Below are 18,197 nucleotides of genomic sequence, written 5' to 3' on the forward strand. Positions count from 1 at the left end.
CCCTGGTACCAGAGCTAATCTTATAGCCCAACCTAGCATAGTTCTAAACTAATCATATTCTATAAGCAAAGTCCCTAGATTTGTATCCTGGCTTCACCGCTTATCATCAACTGGACCCGAGCAAGTTATTTAATCTCACTAGCCTTCTCTTTTATCATCTGTAAAACGGGAACAACAAAATAGAGACACTGAGAGAATTCAGTGAGACAATGAATATGTGATAGGCAGAATAATGTCCCCTTCCCCAAAAAAAGTCCATGTCGTAATTCCCAGAACCTGTAAACACATCATATTACATAGCAAAAGGGATGCTGAAAGTGAAATTAAGGTTTCAGATTTTTAAATAGGGAGATTGTCCTGGATTATCTGGGTAGACACAATCTAACTACATGGGCCCGTAAAAGTAAAAGTGGAAGAAGCAGCAGAAAGGTCAGACAGAGACGTGGCTAGAGAGTTCCAAAGCATGAGAGGGATTCAACCCACCCTTGCTGGCTCTGAAGATTGAGGAAGGAGGCCACAGGTCAAGAAAAGTGGGTGGCCCCTAGAAGCTAGAAACAGTACTCAGTTGACAGTCAGCAAGGAAACAGGGACTTCAGACCTGTAACAGCAAATAACTGAATTCTGCCAACAACTTGAATTAGCAGGAGTGGGATTCTCCCCTAGAGCCTCCAGAAAGGAATGCAGTCCTCGTAACACCTGGATTCAATCCAATAAGACCTGTGTTGGACTTCTGACCTACTGAACTATGAGGTAGATTTTTGTTGTGTTAAGCTCTAAGATTGTGGTAATTTGTTATGGCAGTAAAGGAATTGTGGTACAGAATGTCAAGTACTTAGAATGTCCCCAGCACACAGAGTAAAATCTAATTAAAATCCAGCAATTTGATGATGGCAATGTTGATGAGGAAGAGGGGAATGACAAAGAAGTTTTAGGTTACATCTGAAATTATGAATATTAAGCCTGCCTATAATTACAATATTAAGATTTTTAGGTCCTCCTGTGAATCTGATATCCTATTAAACGTTTTCTATTTAGTAAATTATTTTATCTAAGCCTCAAAACTATTCTATGAAGTAGGTACAATTATACCTATTTTCATGAGGAACTGGAGCTCAGAAAAGTTCATTTATCTTATGCTGAGGTTTGCTCTGAGTGATTTTGTGTTATGCAGAAGCTATCAAGGACATAAGACATTCCTAAGTGGAGGGAAAAGTTCATAATGTCCCCAAAGACAAAAATACAGCACAATGAGTTATTCCTTTAATGAGTATAGATACTTACACAACACATTCTTTCCATCAATGCCTAAAGCGATGGTTGGAGCTCTTTGAAATCAAGTTAAACAGGGAGAGGTGCACAGAAGCACTAGAACTTGCAACTGTTTAAGAGACAGAAAAGAATTGTGCTGTCTGAGCAAGACAATCCTAGCCATGTGCCTGCTGAGAGTCCAGAGCATGTGACCTTTAAATAAGGAAACCGACTCCAAATCCTCAGCAGCTCAGGAAATACGAAACGGACTTCAGGTGGACTGAGACACAGTTTAGAAATAGGATCAAATGTGCAGTCTCTTTTGACCAAAGTCTTAAAGGATGATTTGATTCTTCTTTTCCCAAGCAGAATGCAATTTTAGGTCACTCGTTACATCCCAAGAGAAATCCATGAAACTGTTACTCAACAGGTGAATACCACAGGAGATTCTAGTTCAAATTTTAGACCACTCCAAGTATAGTCAGGCAACCACTGCCTGAAAATTACTTGTGTTGCCTGAAAGAAATATAGCTTCCTGTCCCTCTCCCAAAAGCAAAGAATTTGCAGAAGCCCAGAATCTGCATTTCTAACAAGTTCGTTCAGTGATTCTCTTGCAAATTCAAGTTTAAGAAACCCTTTGTAGAGACTTACATGGGTATCCAGAGGTAAGTCAGGAGGCATCAGCAGATATTCTGTGGCAGGCTCCATGAGAAGTACTGAGATAAAAATTCTTGCCCTGGCTCCAGGATTTCACAGGCAATTGATGAACTACAATACAGGACAGACAGACATAAGTCATACATAGAGGTAGGTATAAGTAGACCACTCTGGGCACACAGAAACAGAGCAATTAATTCTAGCCAGGGCTCTCCCTCCAGGATTTTAGGGAAAGGTATCAGTCAGACTAAACTTGACAATGAGGTCAGCAGATTACAGTGTAAGATTGGGGAATAGTAAGTTGGTTCCACAAGCAGAAGGAAGGTCCAGACCAAGGTCAGCAAAGACACAAAAGCACGTCCAGGGCTGATGCTCCGGTGGAAGAGAGGTCCTCAAAGGCTGTGAGTAAGGAAGTCAGAAAATCAGTCCAGCTGGAGGACACCAAAGGCACTCATGGCCATAATAAAGTGGGGTACATTTTGAGTTTTTAAAGAAATGGTATGAGTTAGTCTATGGTTTCAAAATGAAATAGGCTATGTATTATTCTCCTGTCACTCCCATAAGAAATCACAAAATGAATGGCTTAAAACAACAAGAATGTACTGTCTCACAGATCTGGAGGCTGGAAGTCTGAAATCAAGTGTTGGTAGGGCTAGATTCCACCTAAAAGCTAGAGTGGAGAATCTTTCCTTGCCTCTTCCATCTTCTGGTAGCTCCAGGTCATCGTGGCTTGCGGCTCTATCACTTCTATCTCTGCCTCTGCGTTGACGTGAGCTTCTCATCTTCTCTCTGTTGTCATCCTCTTTTGTCTCTTATGAGAGCATCTGTGATAGGATTAAGATCCCAACCAGATGACTCAAAATGGTCTCATATTTAGATGCTTAATTTAATTACACCTGAAAAAACCCTTTTTTCCAAATAAGGTCATATTCACAGAAGGTTAGGACAAGGATATATTTTAGAGAGGCCACAATTAAACCTACTATAGGCTTCCATTAGGCAGTATGAGAGACAGAGAGCAGTTTTTGAAGACAGACCTACCCTGATTTGTAAAATCAATTCTGCTACTTATTGGGCATAGAAAAAATGTGCACAATGGTGATAACAAATATTTTGTAGGGTTGTTGTGAGGATTCGAATAATGTCTCTACCTTTCTAGGATAGTAGGTGTCTGGTGCATAATGAGGTCTCAATAAACCGTAATAATATTAATGACATGAAAGTACTAGGGCTTTATGCGATACGTTAAAGAGGCAGTGCAGTTTAGCGGGTGAGTGGACAGGGTTGAGAAATGAATGCTTTTGGTGCAGTTCTTAGCCTATATGACCAATGGCCTATGTGACCTGAGGAAAATGACTTTGTCTCCTGGAGTTTTTTTAATCTGATATTTGTGAAAGGAAATTTATAATATTTACTACATCAGTACATTGCTGTTAGTGTTTTTAAAAAATAATGAATGTATTTAGCTCCCACTAGAATATGAGAAAACAAAACAAAACCAAGTAATGAATGTAAAACATCTATCCCAGTGCCTAGCCTAGCACACAGTAATTGAGCTACTCGGTGATTATGAGGATGAGACAAAGGATCGTGTGTATGAGAAAGTAGTCACTCACACATGGAGACCTCGTGTTTGGAATGTAAACAAAGTACTTTTGTGTGAAATAGCTCATTTAGAGCTCCTATAAACTGTTATCTTATTTTGAGGCTCTGCCTTGGGCAAGAAGTCTGCCCTTCCAGATGTTCAGGGAGAGACCACCTCCCTGGATCACATTTCTTATCAAATTAAGTACTGCTGAAAATTTTCTGTTGACTTTTGGAGGGCAGAGGGCACAAAGAAAAACTGAAGGCTCTGGGGGGAAGAAGACCTGCATGAGGGTTCTATAACTCTTCCCATAGGCCTGAGTGAAGAAGACTGCTGCAGGAGGCGTTTTCTCACTCCTCACTTCCATTTCCTTCTTTGCTATGATCCTCAGAAATGAATTCATTAGAAAAAAAGACTAAACAAAGCTGGTCAACCAAGACCTGCTCAGTCCAGAGAAGCTATACAGAGCCCCACTGTGAGGAGAAACTAACATTATAATCTAGTGCTGACTGTTCTGTCTCTACCTCAACAAAGTAGAGGGGCTTTGCTTTAATTTTTTTTTCTAATTTTAAAACAAGAGAAAAAAATTAATTGTTAGTGTCCAGGCAAAGCAGATCTGCTGAGATCAGTGAGGCAATAAATAAATAAATAAATAAATAAAGAGACCATGGTGAAATCACAAGGTGAATCATACAGAACTAGGTGGAGATACTGAGGGAACCAACACACTGTTCTGAACACTCTGGGGGTTTCCGAATATGAAGATGACCAGGTTCTAAGATACACACACAGCTTAAAAGTTTCAAGGAGACACAAATCAGAAAGGTGTATCACCACAGGAGGAGAAACAAATAAATTCAAGTATTCCCAAACTAGAATACACCACAGAAATATTCTGAGACTCAGATCTAGTCAAATACATTGAGAGAAGAATGATCTATTGGCATGAGTGACACAGAATAAGGAAATAATATGGATGGCCCACATTTATTTTCAATGAAGAAAGTAACATAGCAAAGATAAAATTGAAACTAGGTTTCTAAATAATCCCTTATCTGGTCCCTTCCGTCTCATTCTGACATCGCCGCCTCCTTCCTTCAACTTCTATAGTAAGTTCTAACTGCTTTCCTTATCCACCTCCACTTTTAACCCATTCTTTTCACATCTACCATTTTAGCATTATTCCCAAAAAACATAAATGGCCAATACATCGGAATAAAATTTCACATATGCCAATATAACAAGAGATGAAGGAAAGTTAATGGTAGAGGGAGGAATAGTGTGTTTTTTAGTTCTATCAGATTCTTTTTTATACTGCCTTTTTCATCTGTCAGCTCCTGTATCATTTTATCGTGATTCTTAGTTTCCTTTGATTGGGTTTTGCTGTTCTCCTGAATCTTGATTATCTTCATTCCTATCCATATTCTCAATTCTAGTTCTGCCATTTCAGACAACTCAGCTAGTTAAGAACCCTTGTTAGAGAACTGGTGCAATCATTTAGAGGACATAAGACACTCTGGCCATTTGGGTTGCCAGAGTTCTTATGCTGATTCTTTCTCATCTCTACATGTGTGTGTTCCTTTAACTGTGACATAGATTGAATATGGTCAGTAGACTTCTTTTCTGGGTATGTTCACAGGGCCAAGGCTTTGTGTAGGGTCTTCATTTGTAACTGACATCTTGCCTTTGGTTTCACAGTGGGTGAGTTAATGAGGTATTTTGGTGTCGAAGCTTTGGGGTATGATCCAATAAGTGGCACTTAGGTGGAGTGGTCAATTGGCAGGTTCTTGCTTAGTCACTGTGTTCCCTCTCAATGCCCTGAAAGTGTGGGCTCCTCTCCCACTTAAGTGTTGGCTGTAGATCGTGGCTTGGCACTCCTGGGCTGCCCACCACTGCTGTGGGGTGATCTCTAGGTTTATATTTCCTCACCAACTTGGAGGCAGCAGAGGAAGAGGCCTTATCAATAGATGTGGCTGACGATCTTTCACTTGTCTCCTGGGGGCTCCATCCCAGAGAGATGCAGGTCAGCAATCCCTCAGAGCAATCAGCCCAGGATAGGGGGTCTGTGCTGTGGGCCCAAGCCAGGGGTTCCCTGCTTGGTGATGGGTGACAGGGTGGAGCCTGTGGGAGAAGGACTGGCCTCCTCCCCATAGGACGATTGAAGCTTGTTAGAGGTGTGAATAAGACATTTACAGTCTTTGCTCCTTCATTAGACTGAGGGTAGCAGGGATAGTACCACTACAGAGGTAGTAGCAGAGTGGCTTTCAGTTGCTCCAGAGGGCTCTATGCCTGATAAATGTGGACTCCCAGCTGTTACCCAGAGTGTTCAGTCATTGGGGTAGGGCAGCTGCACTGCTGGTGTGAGCTTGGGGCTCCTCTTGTTGGGGAGCAAAAGGCAAAGGGCTCACTGGGAAGAGAGACTAGTCTCCTCTCCATATGGTGATAGCGGCATGCTGTAAGCTCAGGTGTAGCCCTCTGGCTCTTTGTTTCTTCCAAAGACTTAGGGCAGCAGGAATAGAACCACTGCTGTGGCAGTGGAACAGAGGCAGTCAGATGGCTCTGGAGCCTCTCCCCAGAGAAACTCCAGACCACTACCACTGGGTATGCCCAGGATAGATAAGTTTTACCAGAAAATGTAAATCAAAAGAGTTCAGGGGTTGTGATATTAATATCAGACAATGCTTAATTCAAGCAAAAAAGCAATAAAGAACATAAACAGATTAATTCATTAATTCACAATTAAGACAGCAACTTAACCATTTATAAAGAAAAAAGCATATCATAATATTTACATTTTGTTTGAAAAGAGAACCATTTAAACACAACAGCAATGGAAAACATTAAAGCACCCCCCTCTTAATGTTTTATAGTTCAAGTAGAAAAAAATTACAGAAAATACATTTAGTCTAATATACATCATAATCCATATCCTAAAAATGGATCTATAATTTCTTTCAAGCATGCATGAAACATCTATGCAAATTAACCATAGATTAAAAAGTGAAGAAAGCTAAATATTCTAAAAACAATAGGTCATGGTGACTATAGTTAATTATAATGTTTTGTATGATCAAGTATGGTGACTCACACCTGTAATCTCAGCACTTTTGGAGGCTGAGGCAGGAGGACCTCTTGAGGCCAGGAGTTCGAGACCAGCCTGGACAATATAGTGAGACTTAGCTTCTACAAAAAAATTTTCAAATTCACTGGACACGGTGGCATGTACCTACAATTTCAGCTACTCGGGAGCCTGAGGTATGAGGATCACTTGAGCCCAGGACTTAAGGCTACAATGAGCCATGATCACACCATAGCACTCCAGCCTGGGCAACAGAGCAAGACCCTGCCTCAAGAGAAGAAATGTTTTGTATACTTGAAAATTTGCTAAAAGAGTAGATCTTAAGTATTTTTAACACACACACAAAAGAAAGATAACTACGTAAGGTGATAGATACGTTGATTAGCTTAATTTTGGTAACATTTCACAATCTGTAAATATATCAAAACATCATTTTGTACTCCTTAAATATATACAATTTTAATTTGTCAATTATACTTCAATAAACCTGGAGAAAATAAACAAAAACAACAGGTCAAATTATGTCCCTCAGAATGGGGATAAATTATTTCCTAGGCTCCTTATAACCTACTTTTCTAGGCCTATTGCTACTAACTCATTAATTTTACAACATACTATGGTCACTCTTCATAATTTATTCTTCCCCATGTCTCCCTACTATAGTCACCAGGAACCCAGTAGGCCTCTAACAACTCTTCCTCCAGCCCTGTTTAGCATTTTAATCAATGATTTAGATGAAGATACAGGGGCTATATTTATTGAACATGCAATTGAAACAATAGCAACTATATGAACAAAATCAACATCCAAAATACTCATAACCATCAAGCCAGTCTAAATAAAAGGAAGTTTAACATAAATAAAAATACAAGATTGGGTATAAAACCTAAAAAAGTGAAAAATGTCTGAGATTTGATTTAGCAGCAGTATGTCATGTAAAACTGACAAATTGTAATCTGATTTTAGTAGACAGTGAGCTTAATACAGTTCAACAGTGTGCAACGTTGCTGCTGAAATGGGCTAATTGTGTATTACTAGATGTGGAGTAACTAGAACCAGAGAGGCAATCCATTCCAATTTCAGTTTGGGGAGTGAAACATTTTTACTGAACTCTTTATGGACCGAGTGGGCTAACTCAGAGGGCACTGAGTTCCCCATGACCAGAAGTGTTCAAGCAAAGGCAGAACTATGTTAGTAGACTCATTTATTCAGACTTTTCAGGAGTAACGTCAGGTTGGGTGCCCTTGTGGTCTGAAATTTATGGCAGTTCCCAAAGAGTGCCTCCCTCCTGGGATATTCAGATTCAATCACTGCAACCATTCCTTTTGTTTTTGCTTTTGTTTTTTTGAGACAGAGTCTCGCTCTGTCGCCCAGACTGGAGCGCGGTGGTCCAATCTTAGCTCACTGCAACCTCCACCTCCTGATCAAGCGATTCTCTTGCCTCAGCCTCTGAGAAGGGGGGACTACAGGCACACACCACCATGCCTAGCTAATTTTTGTATTTTTAGTAGAGATAGGCTTTCATTATGTTGGCCAGGCTGGTCTTGAACTCCTGACCTCAAGTGATCTGCCCGCCTCGGCCTCCCAAAGTGCTGAGATTACAGGCACGAGCCACAGCACCCAGTCAACCAATCTTTATGATGATATATCAGGTGACTTATTTTTTATTTCCCTTTCACGTTCACCTGACAAAATAACTACTTTTGTAGACAATACCCTTCAGAGAGCTTCAGTACTCCAATCTTGCTCAGGTGGAAACTTACTGAGTAAGAAGGAAGTGCCACATAAAAGCAGCAGATGGTAAAATTCTCCTAATACAGTAGTATCTGATTATCTCAGATAGCTGGCATATCTACAGACCAGACACAAGTTAGGGGGAAGAAAAGTTGCCCCCATTAGTAGCATTTTTATGCATAGGTGACATTCTACAGGTAAGTTCCAAGAGGGCAAAAATAAAAAATAACACATCTTGCAAGGCACAGGCATACACATAAGGTAACTCCAATCTGTGGCTGTGTGCTACCTACATGAGCTATACCACTTTTTGCCTTTTTCACAGAGAGAAATAGGAGTGGCTGGTTATGAAAACTGGCAGCTTCCCTCCCTGTGGTATCTTCCCAGATAAGAAAGCAGGCCTGAATCCCAGGTGCTGTTCTTCCAGACCACATGAAAGGTACTGTCTCAGGCTCCTCATCTGGAACTTTTATGCTTTACAAAGATGATAATAGTCCCTCAAAACCACCTACAATGCTGAATTCAATAGCATTCAAAGTGTACTAGGAGAAAATTACAGTCAAGTTAGTCAAAAAATCTCTTAATCTGGTAACTTTTAGGAAACCACTTAATTTCTCCAACTCAGTCATCTTCGCTATACAACGGGAATAATAAAACCTATCTTGACTACTCTAGAAATTAGTATTGAGAAGCAAATGAGGTAAGAGACATGAGGAAGATTTAGAAATTATAAAATTCAACATAAATACAAATTAATAAGGTACATCTGTCACCTGATCTTTATAACATGACAATTGTCCAAATCAAAATGGAGTCCCTAAAGTTTTTTGTTGTTGTTGTTGTTGTTTGTTTTTTTAAAAAGAAAAAAAACCTAACAAATAGAGCCAGAGAAGTCCATGAAGAGAGGGTTCTCATGTTTGTATACCTGATAAGAAACACTATCACAGTGACTGCAAAAAACACAACCTTGTACAAAGACCTTTACAAACTTACACAAAAGAATACTTCTGCAAGGACATCTGCCCAGCAATTGCCTGTCCAAACTCAGACTGGTGTCACTCTTCTTATTTAGCTTTGTAACCAAGGATAATTATTTCAAAGCAATTTTGTAATTCTCCTCATTGTTTCCCTTAAAAACCTTTTCTTTCTTTTACCTCCCTGAGTACTTACACGGGCACAGCATTCTCATTGCAGTGCATTCTCATGCACTATTCCCAAATAAGTATTTTTTTTTCTTTTAGAAAGCCTCTCTCTGTTTGTTATTTAGGCTGACAATAACAACCCCAGGAAATGGGTAAGTTATTATCCCTATTTTATTGATGGGCTGGGGGGAGAAACAGAAAAGGATCAGGCTATTTGCTTAAAGTCCCTCAGCAAGTTGGCTGCCAAGGCAAGTTCAGTGCCCTTGCATCCCATCACCTCCTAGACCCTCCATCAGTGCTGGTTATTCTCTCTGCTGTTTCCCCAAAATCATTCACTGCCCTTCTCCACATCACAAGAGCTCCTGTATCCTCTGCCTTCAGGTTGGATTGGTTAATAGAAAGACCAAAAGGTGGCAGGAGAGTGGAGTTGGGCATTCGTTCCCTGGCTCTCCCCCTGCCTCAGCACTGTGGCTCTGACAATGACTGGATCCTTCTACAACTTCAACTCTTATCTAGTGCCTCCTTCCACAGTGGTAGGTCATGTCACCCCATGAACACTGGGTCCCCATGCTCACCCCGTGCTCTTCAGGCCTGGGCAGTACAACAACTTCCTGCTATTGCTAAAACCTGGCACCTCATCCTCTCTTCCTAGGTGCCTCAGCCCTGCCCACACATCTCTAAATTGTACCTTTAAATTGTACATCTTTAAATTGTACCTTTATTCAATTATCTGTAAAATTCCAATGGAGCATGTCTTCTATTTCTGCTGAGAAAACTGAGAAACTCCTCCTTTTCAAACAATTTGTTCACAGGCTGCCGAAAACTTTTACCACCTGTCCCCAGTTCCTCTCTCAGCCCTCTCCTCATGTTACCCAGACTCCCTTCACAGGAAGCCATAAGCCACCCCCCTTCCTCTCTAGGCACGAATTTACCATGGGTCTGAACCTGCCCTTTGCCAGTTCTTCTCTATTAATTTAAAAGACGCTAAGCCCTCTCCCTAGCTCCTATTTCCCTATCCTCTCTTCTTCGTCTGTCTCACACTTTCTTTCTCCACAGGAAATAATTTGAACTATCGATCTGTCTGCTGTATAATTTGGATTGAGAAACAGAGCATTAAAATACTCTTTGAATACCTTCAGGGAAACATACTCTATTCAAACTATGTTTCTTTCAACTCTGAATTTGTAAACTATTCTTTTTTTAAAGGTAGTTCTGCCTAAAAGGGATAAAAAATTGACTACCCTATCAATTTTGCCCTCAAGGTTATACCAACTATTTCTACACTGGCAATACAATCAAGTGCATTTCTTTCAGACTAGATCACAATTGTTACTAAGCACATGGGCTGCTAACTGTCTCCAAGGCTGCAATAATTCAGTGGCCCAACACTCTTTTTCATCATCAAAATTTATAGCAGAAAGAGGCACAATAGTCATTTTGGCCTCTAGGGTGCCTTCTCATTAAAGACCATGAGCTCAGTGGTTACACATAACCTATAATAATAGTTTTGTCTTCCCAGGGTGTGATTGGAGAAAAGAAAAGAAATAAAAATGCCCTTGCCTTCTTATGTTAGAATGCATAACAAAAAGCACCCAAGAGCTGACATTTAGTTTAGGATTTCTGAGACCCTTCCTCCTTTCCTTGCTGTGAAAAATAATGATCTGTTGTTCTCTGATTGTCATTCAAACCATGGGCCCAAGAAGCCAGCATCTCTCTCCTCACTAGCCTCTTGTTCTCTAAATGTACTGCCCATCACCAAAAGGGAAAAAGGACTTCTTGTGACACTTTCCAAACCACATTAGTCATGAAGTGCTGACAATAATTACTAACAAATTGAAATGGTTGCCCAAAATGATGACTGTACAAGCCTACAAAATTGGTATTTTTACTGCATTAAAAGGGTATGAGTATGAGGCTTCCTAAGTAATTTTATGGCATTTTGGCTACTGATCACAGGTACAAATTATCCATGCTCAATTAAAGAAAGATGAAAGTTCAGCTTTCTATAATTAAACCAATAACTTGTTCAGCCTTGGGCTGGAAATAAATGTTAAGGATTTGTGTCTCGTAATCTTGCACGAAGAATTAAAGGAGCAAACTCTACTATCACTGACTTACTTAAAATCAAGGCCTTATCCATATTGGAAATTATTCATGATGAGACTCTTAGACCAGGAAAAAAATAAGTCATTCTCACACTCTTTTGGCTGCCCAGCAGGTAATAACTTTCTTCACTATTCTGTTTGGAATATTGCATCATTTAGATCATTCTTGGTAAGTCAATCCAAACATTTTCTTTAGATTCTGCTGAGAATATTATATGAAATTTAAGGACTTGAAAAAAATAGTTAAAGGGATATTTTAGAATGATAAGTAGTTTAACAACCAGCTCTGCAACTTCCTACTCTCTGCTTCTATTTCCTTACCTATAAAATGGGCTATGATGATTAGTTTTATTTGTCAGTTTAGCGAGGCTGCAGTCCTCATTTATTCAGCCAAACACTAATCAAGGTGTTCCTGCAAAGGTGTTTTGTCGATGTGATTATAGTCTACAGTCAGTTAATTTTAAGTACAGGAGATTATCCTAGGTAATCTGGGTGAGTCTAGTTCAATCCACTGAAAGTCCTTAAGAACAGAACTGAGGCTTCCCTGAGGAAGAAGTTCTGCCTGTGCCTTCAGATCATGCCAAGGAGCTCCAGCCTCCCCATCCTAACAGCATGCCTTATAGATTTTGAAATTACCCAGCAGACCCCAGTTGTGTAAACCAATTCCTTCCAATAATGCTATGTCCATCCATCCATCTCCATCCATCCATCCATCTTACTGCTTCTGTTTCTCTGGTTATATCTTGACTGATACATGAGGATAATAATGCATATTCTGCAGCAGTGCTATAAGAATAAAATGAGACTGTATACATAGAAATTATTTTAACACAAAATAAATGTAAGGATATGTACATAGAATTACTATTTGATATGACTAACTCAAGTCCAGCTAACAACTCCATATAATCACTGCTCTTTCCTAACTGGCTTTTGATTTTGTTTTCCAGATTCTGCACATCTGTTACATTCTAAGGCCGCCTCACAACACTACCAAACCCAGCTTTACAGTTTGGAAGACAGAGAATCATACCCAAAGCCACAAACATCCAAATGTGGTGCTCCTCACAAGAAACTAATAATGAACTTGAGACAGAGTCTACAGGGATAGGTATCAGAAGACAAGTCTAAAGTATATAAGGTCTATGTTCAAACAGGAGCCTGGACATGACTGAGATAAAGAATGAGTCCAGAGCTGGGCACACTGACTCCATGCCTATAATCCCAGTGACTCAGGAGGCTGAGGCAAGAGGATTGCTTGAGGCCAAGAGTCTGAGGCTGCAGTGAGCTAAGATCACACCACTACTGTCCAGCCTGGGAGACAGAGCGAGAGCTTGTCTCTTAAAAAAGAAAAAAAAAAAAAAAAAAGATTGAGTCCAGTGTTAGAGCTCCAGGATAAAAAGAAGTTAACTGAACTCAGGGGGAGAAAGGAGGGGAACCTACTCCAAATTCTAGCTCAGGTCTTACCTGAATGTGGGCTAGCTCAGCTCCCAAGGGGCTGAGTGAGGTCATGACTGAGAAGAAAGGACCCCCGGCCCAAGTTGTGAGTCGAATGACTCTTAGGTTGAGAAGCTTTCATACCTAAGAATCAAGTGGCCAGTGGTGCACTGTGGGAGAGATAATCACCAAACTATTTTCTTCTCTTTCAGGTCACACACCTAGATCACCTGCCCCAGTCTCCCTTGCAGTTAGATCTGGCTGTGAAGTTGAGTTTCAGCCAGCGGGATAAAGATGGAAGTTTCCATTGGCCTAACCCATAAATTCCTCCCCACAACTCTTCCCACTTTTAATCTTATGCCCCCATGTCGTCTCTTCTCCCAGCCTTCTTCGTCTCAGTAAATGTCACTAGCACATATCCAATCATTCAAGGAAAAATACAATGGAGAAAACCATCCTCAACTACTCATTCCCTTTACCTTACTCTTTCCCAGCATCCTGCAAAATCTGGCTCCAAATATCGTTCCAGTTTGTCCACTTCTCTCCCTCTTCTCCAGTTTATTACCTTGGTTTACTCCAACACCATCTCTCAATTACACTATTGAAATAAAATCCTACCTGGAATTTAAACTCTTAACTGTCTCTCTGTTTCTATTCTTATCCTCCAACAGCCTATTCTGTATACCATGGCAGAATGATCTTTCAAATCATGTCACTCCACTGCTTGAAACTTTCCAGGAGGCTTCTCTTCCTTTGAAATTAAATAAAATTTGAACTCTGAACGTGACCTAAACCCTACACATTTTGCCTCACTGACCTCTGTCACTGCATCTCTTACCACTATCACCCTAGCTCACTGGGATTCATGCCACACCAAGCTTCAAACACACCAAGCGTATTCCTGCCTTACGAACTTTGAACTTGCTATTCCTTTCCACTCCTGGAACACTCCTGCCCCAGATCTTTGCTGGTGCCTTTATATATTTCAAGTCTCAGTTTAAATATCACCTCTTCCAAGAGAAATCCTCTGACTACCATATATCAAATATCTCCCATGCTCATTATTCTTTGTCATTGTACTCTGTTTTACTTTTGGAATTATTTGTTTTCTTGCGTGTTGTCAATCTCCCTCACTGAATCTTTAGCTTCATAAGAGAAAGGACCTTACCCAACTTCTTTATTTTTCTGCTGTATCCCCAATGGCACAATCTTGGTCATCTCATTCCCCTTTCTAACCCTTATTTTCTCCATTTTTAAGATGATGACTTGGGATTCAGTGCTTACAGGAGACCGGCTCTGACATTCTTTGCATCCACAGTTCCAAGGAGGCTTTAGAGCTTAATACTTTCCAGCCAGTGACATTTCTAAATGCATTTTCCAAATGAAGTCAATGCCCTCAGGCAGCCCAGTGGGGAGGTCATGGAGAGCCAGTGAGAAGGAAGTCTGGTAAGTTGGATTACATAGCTCCTTTGCTACACCATTCCAGCCATACTGAGGAGATGCACCTCATTAGGTACTAAATGTTTAGTGACTGTCACTATTAATTGGTGGGGATTAATACTCAAAGGAGACAATAAATCTCATGCTGTACTCAATGACATCAGCCCCTTACAGTCAAACAATGCATTGGGAGTTTGAATCTAAAGCACTGCAAAAAAAGAACCCAGAGACTATCCTTTCTCTGCTTATAAGAGTAAACATTGGTTGCCAATTATACTGAGCATCTCCTTAGTTACCAGGATCTGTATTAAATATCTTACATGCTTTTATCATTTGATCTTTACTTTGATCCTATGGCATAGTTCCAATATTATCCTCATTTTATGGATGGGGAAACTTCCAAATAAAGAGAAGAAGCACCTTGCCCAAGGTCACAAAGCTAATAATGATGGATCCTTTCATTGGGGTCTGTTTTATTCAGAAGCCTATGACCTTAGCTACTAAGTAATATTCCATTTCCTATAATTATCATCTCATCATATGATGACAATTTTTTTTATTCAAACCTTTTCCATTCTTCAAGTCTGGGCTCAAATGCTACTTTTTTTCACAAAGCTTTCTCTAACCCCCAGACAGACCCATATTCACCATCACCTTTCTCTGCATTGGTCATATAGAGTCAATCACATAGGGGAAGGAGACTCAGTAACTAACATTTAATAGCATATACAGTATGCAGGTACTGTCACAGTCAAAAGCTTATGTTAGTCTTACAACTACCCTGAGAAAAAAACTTTCATATCTGTTTTGAAAGGTAAAATGCCTTGAGCAGAGTCTTATGGCTCAAAGTGGCAGAACCAGAATTTAAACCCAGGTCTGCTTGATTGTGGAGCCCAGGGCATTTCCACAAACTTACTATGAGCTCTTCATTATGCCCTTGGACTAAATAATTCCCCCTGTTATAATACCTCATAGCACCATGTGCTTCTTTATAGCCCCCACCCCAGTTATAATTTTATCTATGTTTGTGTGATTAATTTTAATTTCCTTTTTTAGGCCCTAACTCCATGTATGAATGACCATATCTCTTTTTGCTCTATAAAATCCCCAACACTTGACAAATATAGTAGTCACAGACCTTATACAAGTATGTTTGAATAAATGCACAAACCATGTACATATCATTGTATACATTTAATATATAAAAAGAGCCCTTCCCTGCTAGATTCTAATTTCTCTGAGGCAGGTTACCAACCTAATTTATTTCTGGATCCCTCATGATGTTCTGTACTTCATAGGAACCCAATAAACATTTACTGGATAAATTTTGCTTATCAGTCTGTCTGTACCATTTGAAACTCTGTAACATCCAAGGCTTCTAAGTAGGCCTTGGATTTAATTATAGAATAAGATGCCCACAGAAGAGTTTTCTAACCTAACAGGTATAGATTTGAAAGCCATGGGGAGCATGAAACCCATGTCACAAAAGTGTATCAGTCAAAATAAGTTAAGCTATGTTGCTATGATAAACACAGCAGCTTAAAGAAAAGGTTTGTTTCTCACTCACATTACACAGACACTGCAGGCTGTCTGAGGTCATTGTTCTACATCATCCTAACTCCAGGACCTAAGCTAACAGAGCATTTCTGGTTGCAGAAGGAAAGTGGGGCAAAGGCAAATAATTCAATAGCTCTCAGAGCTTTTACCTGGATGTAATGCTGTATCACTTCTTCTCATATTTCATTGGCTATGTCTACTTTCAAGGAAGTGATAAAATGCCCTGTTACTCCACAGGAGAGAGGTCATGCCAAAACATTTGCTGGATGGCACTAATGACCACCACCACAACAGACTGCATAGGAGAAAACACTGAGAAATTGAAATGGGAGAATTCCCTGACCCCCCGTTGCTGGACGTGCGGCAGGGGTGTGGCTCATCTGTTTAGTCACCACTGCTCCTCAAACCCCTTATGGGAGGGGGAGCATGCAGACAGGCAGGTTCAGGAGCCAGAGCAAAGCACCCCTGGGCTCTAGCCCCAGGGTAGCATCCAGGGTTGAGAGCTTGCAACTCCCAAAGCCCAAATGGGCTGTGTTACAGTACACTCTTTTAGCCTTGCCATTCGTGGACAGCTTATGTGTTAACCAGCTCAGTGGATTCTCTGCCTTTTCACAATGGCAGACAGCCAGTGTTACAGCTTTCTGTACCCAAGCTCTCATCCAGCATCCTGGAAGAGTCAGGTCACATACAGACTCAAAGGATGAACGCACGGGTATTATTGAGTGGTGGAAATTGCTCTCGATGGGACGAATGGGGAGCTGGAAGTGGGGTGGAGTGTGAAGATGATCTTCCCCTGGAGTTTGGCCATTCGGTGGCCAATCTCCTCTCTGACCATTCCCAGCCAAACTCCTCTCAGCATTCAGATGGCCCTTCTCTTCTCCCTCCCATGCCATTCTGCCACTTGTCTACTCTTCTCCTTATCTGCTTCTGGAGCCTGCAGTCTGGGGTTTACATGGGTACAGGATAGGGGCTGTGGCGAGCCAAAAGGCAGCTTTGACTATGTTACTGAGTATATGAAGTCACAATGGTGAGCAAAAATGAAAACAATTTCTGCTGTCATGGAGTTCACATTATAGAGGGAAGACAGGCATTAATGCATAATCAGACAAATAAATGAACAAAAAACCTGTGATCATTGTTATGAATTTAAAAGGTATCCCTGTGGGGGGGTGGGGAACCCTTGAGCTGAGATCTGAAAAGTAAATCAGAGGTGACCAGGGCAAGACAGGGGTGATGTGCTGGATAATGAGAAGAGTCTTCCTAGAAGAGGGAACCATATATGCATAGGTCCTGTAACAAGAGGGACCACAATACAGTTAAACGGAACTGAAAGAAGGTGAGGATGCCTAGAACACAGGAAGCCTGAGGGGCTCTGGATGAGCTGAGATGGGAGAGACAGGCATGGTCAAACCACTCCAAGTGGATGATTTAGGTTATTATAAATGCAGAAGAAAGCCATTTGAAGCAGAGGCTGATAAAGAAGTTATGATATGAATCAGATTTATGTTTTGAAAAATCACTCTAACTGCCCAGTGGTAAATAAATTGGTGGAGGCAAGCAATATGTCAGAACTAAAGTGATGGAGATTAGAGATTTCTGAACTTACATGACATCATATACAGAGTATTTGGGCAGAGCAATGAATAGCAGCCTCTTAATCCATGTTTGGCCTGCCAGGGCACAGATTGGTTAAAAACACAGACTGCTGAACTGGTTTGGAATCCCAGGAATGCCACTGTGTGCCCTTGTACAATTTATATAATCTCTCTGCATCAGTTTTCTCAACTGTAAAATGAGAATAATAATACAGGTTTCAAAATCTTCGTGACCAAAATATATTTTGAAATTCAGAATGTTTTGGACTTTGAAAGGCATGAGATTATACTAAATATTCTGTAACACCTCCAGCAGAGTCTTAGGTAGCACCCCATATTCAAACATATTAATATTCAAACACATTTTGATGCAAGATGTATGATTATTAACACTGTGGAATAAAGACCAATAAGACTTACGTCAATTCAGATCAAGTTTTGCCATCAAATGAGTTTGCACCAACTTTCAAGAAAATTACGTTTTTTCAGAATCTTTTGAAATTCAGAACTGCAAATGAGGGACTATGCATATGTAGTACCTTCCTCCTAGGGTTATCATGAGGAATAAATGAATCATTGTAAACCCTTGGGAAAGTGTTTGGCACATAGTAAATAGCA

At 40.5% G+C, this 18,197-nt stretch overlaps 1 protein-coding gene across 1 annotated transcript in view; it reads left to right on the plus strand.

The window, feature by feature from the left end:
- LOC126948999 (uncharacterized) overlaps nucleotides 1-13,887 on the plus strand; it is a 229,927-nt gene extending 216,040 nt beyond the window's left edge. Inside the window, exons 6-7 of the mRNA XM_050781413.1 lie at nucleotides 12,501-12,661; nucleotides 13,200-13,887. Coding sequence (XP_050637370.1) covers nucleotides 12,501-12,661 — 161 coding nt within the window. The 3' untranslated portion in view covers nucleotides 13,200-13,887. The remainder of the gene's footprint in view (nucleotides 1-12,500; nucleotides 12,662-13,199) is intronic.
- Nucleotides 13,888-18,197: the final 4,310 nt, after the last annotated feature.

Source organism: Macaca thibetana, chromosome 2 (assembly GCF_024542745.1).
Source record: "Macaca thibetana thibetana isolate TM-01 chromosome 2, ASM2454274v1, whole genome shotgun sequence".
NCBI classification, from domain to species: Eukaryota; Metazoa; Chordata; class Mammalia; order Primates; family Cercopithecidae; genus Macaca; species Macaca thibetana.